The sequence below is a fragment of the Carya illinoinensis genome, chromosome 8, assembly GCF_018687715.1.
Source record: "Carya illinoinensis cultivar Pawnee chromosome 8, C.illinoinensisPawnee_v1, whole genome shotgun sequence".
In the NCBI taxonomy this organism is placed as follows: Eukaryota; Viridiplantae; Streptophyta; class Magnoliopsida; order Fagales; family Juglandaceae; genus Carya; species Carya illinoinensis.
In genome coordinates, this window is record NC_056759.1 from 35,143,606 (window position 1) to 35,160,010 (window position 16,405).

At 32.2% G+C, this 16,405-nt stretch overlaps 1 protein-coding gene and 1 long non-coding RNA gene across 19 annotated transcripts; one reads left to right on the forward strand and one right to left on the reverse strand.

Annotated features, from left to right (window-relative positions):
• Positions 1-240: 240 nt before the first annotated feature.
• LOC122317791 (disease resistance protein At4g27190-like) lies at positions 241-14,418 on the reverse strand. Of its 18 annotated transcripts, XM_043134813.1 has the most exons (11): positions 14,124-14,415; positions 13,023-13,080; positions 10,753-10,810; positions 6,691-10,045; positions 5,452-5,548; positions 5,198-5,418; positions 4,204-4,626; positions 3,441-3,602; positions 2,194-2,748; positions 1,137-1,919; positions 241-640 (listed from the first exon to the last, which is right to left on the reverse strand). In XM_043134813.1, exons 4-11 carry the CDS (start codon positions 9,496-9,498, stop codon positions 584-586), a joined length of 5,106 nt encoding a protein of 1,701 aa, XP_042990747.1. In that variant the 5' UTR covers positions 9,499-10,045; positions 10,753-10,810; positions 13,023-13,080; positions 14,124-14,415; the 3' UTR covers positions 241-583. The 18 variants fall into 18 exon arrangements, with proteins under 18 accessions (XP_042990747.1, XP_042990748.1, XP_042990744.1 ...); XM_043134814.1 differs by having other exon boundaries at positions 2,194-2,682; positions 5,198-5,548; positions 14,124-14,418; XM_043134810.1 differs by having other exon boundaries at positions 5,198-5,548; positions 6,691-10,040; positions 13,023-13,056; positions 14,124-14,414.
• Positions 13,087-14,479, forward strand: LOC122317796. Its single transcript, XR_006244649.1, has 2 exons — positions 13,087-13,604; positions 13,872-14,479. It is a non-coding gene; the product is annotated as an uncharacterized LOC122317796 (long non-coding RNA).
• The last annotated feature ends 1,926 nt before the right edge of the window (positions 14,480-16,405 follow it).

Genomic DNA, 16,405 nt, shown 5'->3' on the forward strand with positions numbered 1-16,405 from the left:
AGTTTAAGAAAATTATAATTATTAGATAATAATTAAATAAAAATATTGAAAATTTTAAATTAAAAAATATTTTGTATTTCGGTAATATTTGGAAAATAAATAATAAGAAGTTTTGAGATACAATATGTATCATTTCCCAAACATGACCTTAAGTAGTTCGTAAAAGAAATAGACTTATATTGTACAAACCAAAATGGTGAAAAGCGCAGTACTGATATAAAAAGTGATAATCAAAAGGCAGAGATCAAATAGTCAAATTAAGATTATAATTCAAGTTTATTTGTTGGCAACATCGGAGTTGTTAACTACAGTACTTCATGAGGAGTTATATCAAATCAATACATTGTTAAACTTTTTTTATTTGGTATTCTCTCGTACATATAAGAGAGATTTAAAAATAAAGAAGACATAATAAAACAAGCAAACCATAATTAAACATTAATGGGAATGAAGGGTCCTCTGCTCGCACTAACTTCATCAAAAGAAAGAAACATCACCATTCTTCAGTAGTCTCAGAATAATCTTCATATTCTGAAGGATAATCTTCATCTTCCTCAGAATTCTCAGAATGATCTTCATCTTCTCAAGGATGATCTTCATCTTCTGAAGGATGATCTTCATCTTCTTCAGAATTCTCAACCTTCCCATTGACAGAAAATAACATATTTATAAAGATAAAAGTTTCAAATATCAAATTATCATAAACGACGCTTTTCATAAAAATAAAGAAAAAAAAAATCAAAGAAATATCAAAGCCATCCCGCCATTCACTTGGCTTTCCCCACCTTTTTTTTTTAAATAAATAAATAAATAAAAGAAAAACTTTGTTTTCTCTATGTTTAATGGTACCTATAACGAATGAGAAATTATTGTGATTTATGAATGTTAAACCACCAATTTTACTTGTTTCAAAAATTTAACCTACTGGAAAAATATATATACTTAATTATCTATTTCAATAAGCATTAAGTGTGCTAAAAACACCAAAGTTTAGATCGAATACTAATATATTTAAACTCCGTAGAGTGTTAAGTTGGAGAAAATATAATTGGCTGCTTTTACTAAACGGATCATTATTGAATTCAAAGATTAAAAAAAAAAAAATTCATGATTTTGTAAGTTGGGAATATACTTACCCTTTCTCTGAATAACAATCGAGTATCATATTGATTTGCCTCCTCCCAAAGACAACGTGTGGTGGTATTAAGGTCATCCTCGCAATACAAATTCTGCTTCGAATTCCATCTGTCATCATAACATACTGCTGTTAGCTTTGGTGTACTCAAGACTCCGTGACTGAAAGTCTTCATCTCAGGACAACATCTCACAATTACTTTATACAAAGATGGGAACCCAAAGGAATAAGGGAACCCAAAGTGTGTGAGGTTTGGTAAGCCATCAAGTGTTAAGACTGTTAACTTGTTGAAAATAATCGCCACATTTGCTTCACCATCCTCCATTGCTACAATTTCTGTAATCCTTTTGCAATCAATCACAGTCATTCTTTTGAGTTGCACCAGAGTTTTGGCAGTTGAGGATGTTAATAAATTGATCAATCCGTGACAACTTGATATTTCCAATCCTGTCAAATTGTGAAGAGAAACAGATGATGGCACTATGTTTTTCAATTTGCCGCATTGTGACACATTAAGGTATTCCATATTATGAAAAAGTTGGCATGGCTGGGTATTGTCTTCTTTCCACAAATGTGTAACCATAATTAGAAGACAGACCGTTAGTCTTCTTAATCGTATTTCTCGATCAACAAGTTCATAAGGGAATATTTCCTCCCAGACACTATTGTATACTTTAAGTTCCAACAGATTTGGCAGTCCTGTTAGAAGAGAAGATGGATTGGGAAAATCTGAAAAATTTCCACTGAAGTTCAATAACAAATGCTCCAAGTTGGGGAACGTACCCTGTAAAGAAATCAAAACGTACATTAAACAAATTAAAGAGATCATAAAGATGAGTTGGTATTGTTCTTCAATTCCTTCATGATCATGTATAGGTTAACTAATTGCTAGAGTTTATATTGTAAGGGCTACGAAAAATTCTAATTGCTAGGTTAACAAGATTGTGTGAACTTATTGCAAGGGAAAAATTCTCTGTATATGAAAATTAAACATTTAGTACTTTGGAGAGAGAGAGAGAGAGAGAGAGTAGAGTAGTTGATAGGATAGGATTGTTAACCTCCTCAACGACGAACATGGGTTGTTGAATGCAAGTCGGGAGTTGGTTCTCTTGACTACTACTGCTGCTTGCAAATTTTGAACCCCAAATCATTTTGTTCACTTGTTCACCACATTCCCACAGGGATAAGTGTTTCAATGAAGGCCATGATTCCAAATTAGTATGCACTCCTTCAAAAATCCACTTGAGTTTTGGCAATTCAAATAGTGACAATAGAGTTAGTATGGGGAATTCAATATGTCCGGCTATTCCGTCTTCTGTACCTGAACTTGGAGCCATTAAAACTTGTGATTCTTTACCATTTTGCCCCTCCATATTTCCAAATATACTTTCTAATGAACTGCAGTATGTTATATTTAGACGAGTCAGACTTTGCATCAATGTTGTTGTTGTTGCATGCAAATTAGATTGAAAGACGTGCAACAACTTGTGACAAAAATCAATTGACAATTCTTGAATATTGGGAAAAGAAGTCGCGGCGACTTGATCCTGCCATATAATTTCCAACTTATCCATCCTCGAAATGTACAACTTCTTCAAGCTCGGAAACGAGAGCTATAAAATAAATTAGAACAGCAACAGTGGTTAACACATACCCCATCCAACATAACAGAAACTATAAGAAATATATTTCAGCTCGAGTGGAATTAAATATATTTGATGTATTTGTAAAAGTGAACATCGATATGTCTGCATGCAGTTTGATCATACTAATAATACATCATCTAATTTAATGAAAGAAATATCATATTGTTAAAAACAAATATAATAAGATAAAAACAATTTCCAGTCTTAAATATGAGGTTTCATATGTTTTGTTTGTTGGTAATACTTCAACACCTTCATTTAATGTTTCCAGCAACGAGACTCTAATTCGTGGGTTTAAAACTTTTAAAATTGAGACGTAAACAGAAACTTTTTCTTATAAAAATATGAATTTAAGTTATTTCAAATTTCAATTAATGCATTAAAAAATCATATAAGTAATTTATTCTGTAGAGATTATAATTTTGTTAATAAATCAGTTCTAATACTTAATTAAAATTCTTTCTGTTTTCATTATTTAATGATTAATACTGTAATTAAATCTATATTTTAGAAAGACTAATTAATTAATTTTATCAACTTTATAAGGAGAGAGATCAAAATGATTTCACAATACAACCTCAGTAGAGGGATGCAATTATAATTTGGGGGCATAGAGTGTATATATATATTTCGACTATGTATATAGAGTCTATACGTACGGTCGACGCAAAGTGTGTGGTTGCTCCACTTTCTTCTGTCCCTGATGCTGGGGATATTAAAACTTGTGGTTCTTTACCATTTTGCCCCTCCAGCTTTCCAAATATAATTTCTAACGAACCCATGTTCCAAAATTCCAGTGTCTCCAAGCTGGGGAATGAGTGCTGTAAAATTCATGGGATAAAGAGTAATTAGTTAAGACATGATATCCCATATTAACCGAACGTCATAACAGAATCAGCTATAACCAATTAAGGAATAACGTATGGCTTAACATTAATTGAAGTTCGCAAGTCATGGAATTCAAGTTATATCTGAATGCATGCAGTTTTCATCTGAGTAACAACACAAGAATTTAATCCCCCCACTTAAAAGTAGTAAAGAATTTAATCTTTTAGAATGTTGAATGTATATATAACTGCATGTATTATTCTATTATTGATTATGGTGGAAAGAGTGGCATTTTGGCACTGTAATTTTGATGAACTTGCGATGACTACTTTGACAGCAAAAGATTCAAATCTTTTTTTTTTTTTTTTTTAATTAAAACATATATACGAGTGTTTTTGTCATTTAATTTATACAGAATAATCAATTAAATTTAAGTATTATTTAATAATGATTAATATTGTAATTAAATTTATAGTTCCTAAAGATTAATTAATTAAATTTATGAACTTAAGGAGGGATCAAAATGATTTTATAATATTGGGATGTACACGTGGAAATCTTAAGAGAGCCAATAAATTTAATTTCTTTAATTACCTCATCCACCGAGAAAAGGGATTGTTTAATATTGGACATCTCAGACTGCCTCTGATCTTTAATTGTTTTTTCAAAACTCACAACTTCTGAAGCAAAAATCTCCACTTCGTCGCATCTTTCAATTTTCATCTTTTTCAGCATCGGCCATTTTGTAACATACACTCCTTGGCAAAACCACTTGAGTCTCGGTAAATCGCTAAACTTCAACTGGGTCACTTGAGGGAACACCAAAGTCCTAATTGCTACTGCTTCTCCTCCTTTTTCAACTGCAACAATTTCCTCCACCCCACAATCAATAATCTCAAGTACTTGCAATTGCTCGAGACATCTGAAAACTGTTTTGGGTTCTTGACCACAGCTCCATGCGTATTTTATTTTGGGTAGACCCCACATACGCAGTGTTTGCAAGCTTGGAAATGAAACCTGTCGGATTATATTCTTTGTATCAATTAAAGATGCTAAATATGTAGTTTTATGCATCGATTTTGAATATATGTAAATTAAATTGGAGATAGAAAATAAAATAGCACAAATTTGGAAACAATGATCCCTTAAAAAATCAATGTAGTCCATCTATAAAATTCTCAATAGAGCTCCCAAGGATACAAAGTCATCATATCATACCATTAATTGTAAATACTCATTTGTGATGCTATAATAGTTAACAAATATATGACAAATCCCATATTTACGCAATGAGCTTTTTTATTTGAAAATTGTTTTAAAAAAGTCCCATCTTATTTTCTCATATTTTGCATAATAGAAGTATGACGCTTGAGTTAGATATTTTTTAGATTTTGAAAAGGAGAGAGAAACAGTTATATAAAAAAATATTATAAAATTTATTGTTAAAATATAGTTTTATAATATTATTATTATAAATTTTTATACTTATGATTGATAATGCGGTGCTTGACACATGATCTATATGGACTTGTGCAATGTGTGGATCTGAATACTTTTCCGGTAATTAAGTAGTACTCGTGTAATGTACCTGATCATGATGTAGAAGTGGCAACTGAAGATCATGGTTGCCCTCTGAATTGGTTTCTCTACAATCAGGCATGAATGAATCTTTTGTGCTTAGGAAGCCCACGAGCTTTGGAAGATCCCTTAGCTCCAAGGTTTGAAGTCGACCGAACAACATCATATCTCCCTGATCTTCTATTCCGTCTTTTTCTTCTGTCACAACTATTGCACCCATGTTGTTGCATCCTTTTATTTTCAATTGTTCAAGTAGTGAAAGGCCTCTGGCTATGGATGATGAGAAGAGAAATCTTAATTTCTGACAGTTCTCTACCCGTAAAACTTTCAAGTTTTTGAAGTATATCAATGGAAGTTTGCCCTGACAGAGTACAAATTTGGAAACAATGATGTCTTAAAAAATCAATATAGTCCATCTAAAGAATTCTCAATAGAGTTCCCAAGGATGCAAAGTCATTATATCATACCATTAATTGTAAATACTCATTTGTGATGCTATAATAGTTAACAAAAATATGACAAATCCCATATTTACGCAATGAGCTTTTTTATTTGATAATTATTTTAAAAAAGTCCCATCTTATTTTCTCAAATTTTGCAGAACAGAAGTATGACGCTTGATATGATCTGTCTTTGGGTAATGGTTGAACACTTAATTTAAAACGCACGGGCCACTTGATATAAATATATATACATATATATATATATATTAATGTATTCTTGTTTCTTATTTAAGATGTTTTGTAAAAGCCTTCAAATAGAGTTATTATTAAAGTTTTCATATTCTTATTTTTATTCTTTTAGTTTATTTGCATTTATATTTTCTTAAAGTGTTTTTAATATATATATTTTTTAATCATTTAGAATGCTGAATGTATATATAACATGTATTATTCTATTATTCATTATGGTGTGGCAAACTATAGCTACATCGCCGACACTTTCTGTTTCTATTTTAACAGAATTTTGGTGGACAGGGGGGCAATTTTGGCACTGTAATTTTGGTGAACTTGCGACGACTGACTTTGACAGAAAGAGATTAGAATCTTTTTAAAATATTTTTAAAACACCAGTACAACTTTGAAAAAGTCCAAACAAACATGCATTAAAAACCATGCAAGTAATTTATTGTAATTTATTTTGTAAAGATTATAATTTTGTTAATCAATCAGTTGTAGTATTTATCACTTTCTATTTTTGTTTGGGTTTGTTTGAGGGGTGAAATGAAATAAAAATTTTATGAATATTAGTAGGATAGTTTGTGAATTACTGTGAGATTGTTTGAGTTAGATATTTTTTAGATTTTGAAAAGGAGAGAGAAAGAGTTATATAAAAAAATATTATAAAATTTATTGTTAAAATATAATTTTATAATATTATTATTATAAATTTGTATACTTATGATTGATAATGCGGTGTGCTTGACACATGATTTATATGTACTTGTGCAATGTGTGGATCTGAATACTTTTTCGGTTATTAAGTAGTACTCGTGTAATGTACCTGATCATGATGTAGAAGTGGCAACTGAAGATCATGGTTGCCCTCTGAATTGGTTTCTCTACAATCAGCCATGATTGAATCTTTTGTGCTTAAGAAACCCACGAGCTTTGGAAGACCCTCTAGCACCAAGGTTTGAAGTCGACCGAACAACATCATATCTCCCTGATCTTCTATTCCGTCTTCTTCTTCTTTCACGAATATTGCACCCAAGTTGTTGCATCTTGTTATCTTCAATTCTTCAAGTAGTGAAAGGCCTCTGGCTATCGATGATGGGAAGATAAATATTAATTTTTCACAGTTATCCACATTTAAAACTTTCAAGTTTTTGAAGGATTCCGATGGAAGTTTGTCCTGACAAATTTCTTCCAAGCTGAACATATTTTTCAAAACAAATGTGTCCAGGATAGGAAAGGCAACAACCGATGTCCCCGACTCAAGGATATGCTTAATATTACCATTGTTTTGGATATGGAGATGCTTCAATTGTTGATAATCTTCTCTATCTACTTCATATAAGACACTCTTAGAACTGTTCTCCTCGTCTAAATAAAGAAATTCCGTTCTCTTCAGTAGCATTTTGATCCCAAAGTCCAATTGGAAGCTTCCATTCAGTTTGAGTCCTAACATTCTTGAGAAGGCAGCCCCGTTAAATGTTTCCCATGAAACGATATCTCCAATGCATATCTTGTATCTCTCAAGTTTTTCAAAAAACAAATCTTTCAGTAGATTGTTGGCATCTGGAATATCTATCTCTAAGGAGGTCAATTGTGACAATTGCTTCAGCTCTACAAGGCTAGCATTTTTTTCTTCATGGTTGGGTCGTTCAACCTCCCATTCGACATCAATTTCTTGCATATACAACTCTTCTAAGTTGACCAAGCTTGACAAGACATTAGGAGGAATCACTCTAAGTTTGTAACAATTGCTCAAATCCAATAACCGCAAACGAGTCAACGACTGTATTTCTCTTGGCAAATTTGAGATGTCAGAACCTGCAAGACTAAGAATTACTAAAGTCTCGAGTTTTCCAATCCCATGAATATCCCCCAATGTACATTGATCTAGACACAATGTTCGTAGGTTTGCAAGTGGAAAAAGTGATAATAGTTGCATATTTGTCAAACTCAGAACTTCAAGCATGTCCATCCCTTCGAAGAAAATGTCTGGGCTTTCCAAAAGATGATTGTTACCCCGGACATGAAAGTATCTTAATTTAGGAAATTCTTTTATATTGGGATATTTATGGATAGGATCTCCACCACAAATAGAGAGCGCCTCGCATCTTTTCGGTGCATCCTCATCTGGCCATGCTTTTTGCTCACCATTGCCTATCATGACAAACATATTATGATCATTTGACGCAATTATTTTAGCGACATGACGAACAATGTCATGCATGTAAAATTCCCCGGAGTCACATGGACTTTTTTGTAGCAAACAAGAATCTTGGAGTTTACTAACCAAATTCTCTAGTCTATCTCTTGCTTCTTCCAATGTAAGGATACCATGGAATAAACACAGACCGAAACCATACCTCAACAAGTCCTTATAGGAAATGTAGTAATCTTGTAGAGCACAAAGCAAAAAGAGGGATTTGACCTCTTTACCAAGATGTATATAACTCAGCTGTATACAAGAATATACGGGTGCCCATATGTCTTCATCATGTTCTGGATTGGGCCGTCTTAGCTTCACCAAAGCATCCTTCCAAATTTTCAAACTCTTCTGACCTTTTAATGCCCTAGAAACTGTTACAAGTGCAATAGGAAGGCCCGCACACTCTTTAGCTACCTTAATTGCTTCATTTCGCAATACAAGATCACCTTTGACAGTATCACCCACCATCTTTTCAAATAAGATCCATGCTTCTTGTTCTCCTAAAATGTCGAGTTCAAAGGTGTTCTCTTTGATTCCCATATCATAAGCTAGAACCCGTCGCTCTCTAGATGTGAGTAGTACTTTGCATCTTTCGGAAGGAGTAATTCCTATTTCCTCCAAATCAAGTCGCTTCCATATATCATCCAAGATAACAAGTATCTTCTTCTCCTTATCTTTTTCTAACCTCGCCCGTAGATAGGCTTTTCTTTCTATTTCAGTTATATGAGGATCAAGCTTTAGACCTAGCATGCCTGCAATATCTCCTTGAATTCGACATAGGTTGGGGCTGTTTGTCACTTTTGCCAGAGCCACCTCATCGAATAACCTTTTTTCCTTGACTTGCCTGCAAATTTCTTCCATCAATGTACTCTTTCCAACTCCAGCCAACCCTGACACGCCGACCTTGTTGATATTAGCATCTCCCAATGCCTCCTTAACTCTCTTCATAACGGACATCCTTGAACCCAAGGTCATGTAATCCACGTTCCGCACAGGTACCATGTTTGGCATAGGAGGACAATAGCCAACATTTTTGAAATTTCCATCATTAAGAAGTTCAGCAATATTACCTACCAACTTCTTTGCTTTCCAGCTTATCTGATGTCGTTGCTTCAAGTTCAGGCATGACGCATTAGAGTTCCTCGATTCCGCTTCTTCATCACCTCCATCAAGTTTCTCGATGGTCAATTGATGTAAAATGCCATCCACCTTTGTCAACCACCTTTTTACATCATCGTGAATTTCATTGCCGTTATTTGAAGCAGCTTCAACCTCGTGTTGAACCCTGCTCTTAGCATCGCGCAATGTCGTTGCCTGATTCTTCAGATTCTCCATGTTGCTCTTGTAGTGACATGAATAACATAGCCACTGTCCAATTGGTCCAACAGTGTACTCTGCAATTTTCGATGCGATAGCAATAACAATCTCCATTCTTGTTTGCCACGATGCGTCACCAGCTTCTTAATATTTTTTAGGGAATTTTTTTTTATTATCTTTAAACTCAATCAAACTGATGAAAACAAGGGAAGATATAGAAGTTGAAACTGCGATGGCAATAAAGCAGGGGAAAAAACAAAGAAACAAATTCGAGTACCTCTCCTTAGGACATTGATGGACTGGAGGATGGTGCAAATAGTCAATAGGATGAAGTTGGAAACCAAAGAGAAACATAAAAACTAGGCCGACAGGCCTCTTATTCCACAATATCAATGTAGATACCAGACCAGAAACAGAGTTGGGAGTGGGACATTGCAGTAAATACGGATCGGTACTCAAATGAATCACTGAAGTAGAACGACAACCCCAGAAAGAATCGAGAAAGCTTTTCACCAAAACCCAGAAAAAAGAAAAGAAATGGTAATTATCAATATGCCAAAAGGCATGAACAGAGAAAGGATGGTCAACCACTCTCAGTTACCCTTCCACAAATGCATCACCTTCGTCGTCACTCGTCAGGCCCTCCAGTCAGGCCCCTGTGCTGAAAGTTCAAAATTTTTTCAACCTAATTACAAGTGTTAAAATGCAAATATTATGGGAGAAATCTCACACATATTTGTTTTTGGGGTCAGGGTCTGGTTCTATCATTCTAGACAATAATTAAAAACAATCCATTTAAATATCTAATTATAATTTTTCTTCACTCTGTTATAGAAATCTGAAGGGGTTTTGTTTTGATCTAATTTGAAGGGAAAGAAAATGCTCCCAAAAGAAGTAGAAGAAAAGAAAATGCAAATATGTCATAAAGGCAGGGGTAGAGAATGAAATGTGCCATAAAAGAAGGGGACAAAAAAAAAGATTGCTCCGAAAAAAATAAAAGAAAATAAAATGGGAAGATGTTATAAACCATAGGGATAAAAAAAGGATAAAAAAAAAAAAAAAAAAAAAAAAAAAAAAAAAAAGGAAAATAAGTCATAAAATCAAGAATAAGAAAGGAAAAAATTTTGTTCTAAATAAGAAGTCGAAAAGGATAAAAATAGACAAAAATTACTATTCATATGCTTATTTAATAGATAGAGAGTAACAGATATATTCTTCTGCTAATTTTTGAGATATCAGCCATAAATTCTGCACATATGGGTTGGAAGAATGCATTTAAAAGGATTCGGCTAATTAATTGTGATGGTACTATATAATATATAACATATATAAATCTTGAGATAGATCAAGAAGCAAGCACGTACGTACCTCACTTTTTGTCCTCCTCCATCCCGCATCAAGACTGCAAATTACTCAAAGATAGTCACTGCATGTAGAAGTGAAACATCATTAAGGGTGTTGGCGAAGTTGGGCATATCACTGACTCTTTATGGTGGGAAGAGTTCTGAAACGCTTCGTTTTATATATAAGCGTTCCTCGAATTTGTATTTCATTTGTATCCGCAGACAAAGCGAAAACCTTTTTTCCTCTTTTGTTTTATCTTGGCCATGGCCGTTTCTTTCAAGTCCCTAGCGTCTTTCAATTGAAGAAGAGCCCTGACAACCAGTCTTTTCTACGCTCTCCCTCTCATAGATTTTACTACCTCATCTATTATTATTACTCTTGATAGTTCGATGACATTCCCTTTTATGTTATAGGTATGATTAATATATTGAATGAAATTGTAGAAATTTTAAGGGATTTTATTTGGAAGCCCACCGATTTTGCGGAAAAGTGAGGAGGAAAAAATGAAGAGACGAAGATGGAAAATTAAACAAACGAGTACAAAACAGAAAAAGCTATAGAATCGTAGAAAGATTTTTATAAAAATTAAAAATTAAAATTAAAATTAAAAAAAAAAAAAAAAAGAAAGAAAGAAAGAAAGAAAGAAAAAGTTAGTCGGTGGAGAAATAACGGGAAAAAAAAAAGGGAATTTCATCGTAAAATCAAGGGCAAAACATGAAAAAAATGGACGAAATTTACTATTCACTTCTCATTCCCAGTTAATAGATTTTAATTTAATAAACTTCTCGCTGACAAATTGTCGACTATTTCACAAAAAATTAGGGATTTTTTTTTTGAAAAAATTAGTGATATTTAAATGCGTTATGTTGTACATAAAACTTCTTTTGAGGTTTACTTTTATTATTACAATTTTATGAACAGTCAGTAATAAGCCTATCAAAATATATGTTATTAAATAATATTTTCATCAACGCACAACCTTAATACACAGTTTCATTTTTAGTTTCTGAAGAAAAAATTGTATAAATATAATTGGTATCCAAATTTTTGAGAAAACCTTTTTTTGAAACATTAAGAAAAAAAAATGAGCATTTTTTTATTCTAAATTTGTAACTAATCATATGTAAAATAGTCATAAGTAAAAATAATATAATGAGAAATACTAAAATGTAACAAATAATATAAATAATCACAGAATATAAAATTGAAGGGAAAAAAATGCCGCTGAAGATTAATGTTTATTTCTTTAAGACATCAGTATTTTTTTTAACAATTTTACAAAGAATTTGTATTTTTTGTAATATTATTTTAAATGAACCCATTTTTAAAGTAGCATTTTTATTGGCGTCAGACTGTGTAAATGGGTTCGATTTGGTTTCTCATTCTATTTGTTTTTGTACAAATCTGGAACTAAAGAACTTCGTTTGTGTTTTCATCTCTTCATTTTATTTTTATTTTCTTTTTTTAAATTTGTTAAGAGTGTAGAGGAAGTTGTGAACGTGATTGTCAAAGGATTGGAGGAATTTTAAGGATTGTACAAGGGCTCCAAGATCCCTCGGGCTTGGGCTGAGAGTAAACTGAGTCTGAAGCTATTGAAGGCAGTAGAGAAATTTAGATCTATACTGTATTAGATTTGGTTGCCTTTCGTGCATATGGGTATGATTGTCTTGGAGGCATTTTGTTTGGATCTATGTTGGTTTCCTCTTTCTCTCTGTCTTTTTGTTTCTTACAACTTTTTTGGTGAATCGTTTTCATTGCTGTCATATGGGTATGAAATCATTTCTGAATCGTTACAAATTCGAACAGATTTTGTTTCTTTTTTATAAATCTGATTGTAAATTTCTCCAATGGTATGAGGAAATTTTGTTATTCTCTTAGATATTGTTTTTTAGATTTAATTTCCTTTAGTGTGCGTATAATTTATTTGGTGAGTTTATAACTTTATAGTATTTTGAAGGGGTTTTGTTTTGATCTAATCTGAAGGGAAAGAAAATGCTCCCAAAATAAGTAGAAGAAAAGAAAATGCAAATATGTCATAAAGGCAGGGGTAGAGAATGAAATGTGCCATAAAAGAAGGGGTAAAAATGAAAAAAATTGCTCCAAGAAAGTAGTACAAGAAAATAAAATGGGAAGACGCTATAAACCATAAATTCAATGCTACTCTTACCAATATTTAACTTCAACCATAAATTCAACGGATTTAAAAGGATTCGGCTAAATAATTGTGATGGTACTATATATATATATAACATATATAAATCTTGGGATAGATCAAGGAGCGAGCACGTACGTACCTCACTTTTTGTCCTCCTCCATCCCGCATCAAGACTGCAAATTACTCAAAGAAGGTCACTGCAATCAATATCGATCGGCATTTAGAAGTGAAATATGATTAAAAGAGTATGTGGCGATGTTGGGCATATGACTGACTCTTTATGGTGGGAAGAGTACTGAAACGCTTCGTTTTATAGATCAATCGCGTTCCTCAAATTTGTATTTCATTTTGTATCAGCAGACAAAGCGAAAAACTTTTTTTTTTATAAGTAATATTAAACTTTATTAATGTAAAGAAGGCATAAGCCAGGTAAACTGGGAGTATACATTTAATACACCGTTTTAAGAAGGAGAAAAAGTTACAAGGAAATCATGGAAGCGAAAAACTTTTTTCTCTTTTGTTTTATCTTGGCCATGGCCGTTTCTTTCAAGTCCCCAGCTTCTTTCAATTGAAGAAGAGCCCTGACACTCAGTCTTTTATCCGCTCTCCCTCTCATAGATTAGCAGTCTCAAGTACAAGATTCACTCCAATGGCTGCTGTTAGCACTAACCAAACCGTTGGGCCCTCTGAGACTTTCACAAGATTGAGAAAACAAGGCAAGGTAAGCAAGCATTTCACTTTCTGATTCGCTTATTTATATTTCAATTTTCCACGGGTTATTAACTATTTCAATTGGGTTTCTGGTAGTTTTTTTTATATCTGTTTTTTCTGAGTTAGTGTTTTGGGTGTTTTGACAGTGGACTACTGGTATATTGCCTTGTTTTCTTGTCATTTTAGTACATGCCATTATTGATCTTGGTCGGTGTGGTAATGGAGCACGATTTAATGATTTTCTAATACAATATGATTTTACTCTCTTCCACTGAAGGACTATGATTTTACTCTCTTCCACTGAAGGACTTCACCAACAGCACACAGAGCATCAAAAGCGAGCCAAGTAAGTAGAAAAGATCGATGTTTGGTTTTGTTTGTTAACATACTGACTACTCCTTCCACTGAAGCAAAATGATTAATGCGCACTATAAAAGCATGTGCGTGGGTACTGAGCGAGAACAACACAGTATGGGTAGCGGCCGACGATTGATATTGAAAAAGCTGTTAACTTGCAAAGTAGTATTACCTGGTTCGACGCCGAAAAGTGGGTAGAGGCCGAGCTCAGTGACTCCGTCCGACACGCCGATCTTAGAGAGAGGAAGGGTACTGGCAGACGGTGATTCTCAAATCTGAGAGAGAGGAAGAGATCTAAGAACGAAGGGTTCGGCCGACGAAGATTTTGGACGAAGGGTTCTGCCGTCTGAGAGAAAGGAAGAGAAGAGAGAGGAAAAGGATGTGCTTGGATCTGGCAAGAGGAAGTGCTTGGTTCTGGGAAGAGGCCGTAGGTTCTCTTCTCCTTCTCCCAATATAAACCATCAGCGCCGTGTACCGGGCCTCCACCTGTTACGTCGATACGGAATTGATAAAATAATAAAAAGAAAATCTTTTTACAAGCGAGTTGCACGTTTAAATCACACGTTAATGTTTAATGTTAAGAGAAATTTTATTTGTAGTTTGAGAATTGTATGTGAATATTTTTAATAAAGAGAAAAAAATTATTTTAAGGGAGATATATTAATAATTTTAAAATAATTTAAAAATAAAATTATCTTTAAACTTAAATGGAGACTGTATATAATATTACTATAATATTAATACGTAAGTTATCCATTTAATAAAATAGTGTAAAGTGAAAATAAAATAAAAAATTATGAGATTGAGGACTTTTTTATTTTAATTTTATTTTTTAAAATTTTTTTAATAGAAAATTAGGTAGTATACGATTTGGTGTGTCAAAATTGCTTGTACCCAACCAGACTCAAATAACAATTTTATTTAAAAAATTTTACATGGAACTTACGAAAAGATTAATTCTATAAGAGAATTACCAAATTACCAGTGCCATTCACATTGGTACCTACGAAATTTTGCTGAAATTTACCAAAATAACCTTCTTTTTTAATTTTAATTATCTAATTTTGAGAAACACCTTACTTCCTATTTTCTATTCTCCCCTTGCTCTATTTAAATATTTCGAGTAAAATATGAAATCCTTCGTAAATTATATGAATAATAGTTAGACATTCTGCATATGGTAAGGGGTGAAAATTCGAACAGAAAAATTGGAGAATTGACCCGAACCAAACCCAACCGGTTGGTCTAGTTTTAAGTCAATTCAGTTTGGAACCAATTTCTACATTTTAAAAATAGATAAACCGGTTTATCTGGTTTTAGTTCTTGATTTTTCAAAACTAGACCGAACCGGTTTATAAAATATATATAAAAATAATAATTTTTAATATTATATAAAATATTATATATATATAGCTTTTCTATATAATTATATAAGAAATAATTTTATATTATAATTTTTAACATAAAATTTTAATGTTAAATATATATAATTTTTATATATAATATATAACTACATTAGCACTTGATTAAAATAAAAAAATAGAACCAATCAGAACTGAAACCGATAAAACTGAAAATATCAGTTTAGGAAGATAATCAGTCTGAAATTAGTTCTTAAAAATGTAAAACTAGTATATACTAATTCGATTATAAAATTTGTATAAAATCAGACTTTTTGATTGTTAGTTGATTTGATCGAGCTACCCTTTTGTTGCCGCAATGCTTTTAATGATATGCGACGTCTTCGCCACTTATTTAAGAATGTGAATAATAATTTTATTTATTATTTCTATAGATATTATATATCACATTTTTTTTATTTTTTATTTTTTTAACAATAAATTTATAGTATATGGATGATGAATAAAATAATTTAATTAATTTATTAATTAAATAAAATAAAATAAATTTAAAATATATAAAATATACAGGTAAATACAACATCTCAATAATAATAATAAAATATATGAAAAAGCTCCATCATGTAATTAACGGAGCTTTATAAATTAGTTTTGGCTTTAGCATTACAGATGAGAAGTGATAATAAGGGACCCACCAAACTAAGTGCGATTTGATTTGACAAATGAAAATGTTGAGAGCCCACTGGTAGCTCTGCATTGCTACTGAATTTTTTTATTTTTATTTGTAATAATTAAGTAAATATTTTTTAATAATGTTATAATTTTTAAAAAAATTAAAATATTACAAAACATATGTTAAAAAAAACACACACACACAAAATCAACTAATGATAACTCTTAGGAACTACCAACTGTGGCTGTAGAGTCACCCCCTTCTACAAATATTACTCTACTTGTACAACAACGTATTCACATTGGAATTTATGAACTTCAGCTAAAATTAGTTAAAATAATCTTCTTTCTTATTTCAATTGTCCAAATTTTACAAAATACATTGCAATATATTCAATATTCTCCTTTTTTTTAACGAGAT

What these genes read in the sequence shown, in the direction of transcription:
- LOC122317791 (XM_043134807.1), bottom strand. Translation starts at nt 9,498, where the DNA reads ATGGAGATTGTTATTGCTATCGCATCGAAAATTGCAGAGTACACTGTT. An exon ending in CACTTCTACATCATGATCAG is followed by an intron (nt 5,549 to 6,690) that starts GTACATTACACG and finishes GTACTCTGTCAG; the next exon opens with GGCAAACTTCCATTGATATA. An exon ending in CACTTCTACATCATGATCAG is followed by an intron (nt 4,627 to 5,197) that starts GTACATTACACG and finishes ATAATCCGACAG; the next exon opens with GTTTCATTTCCAAGCTTGCA.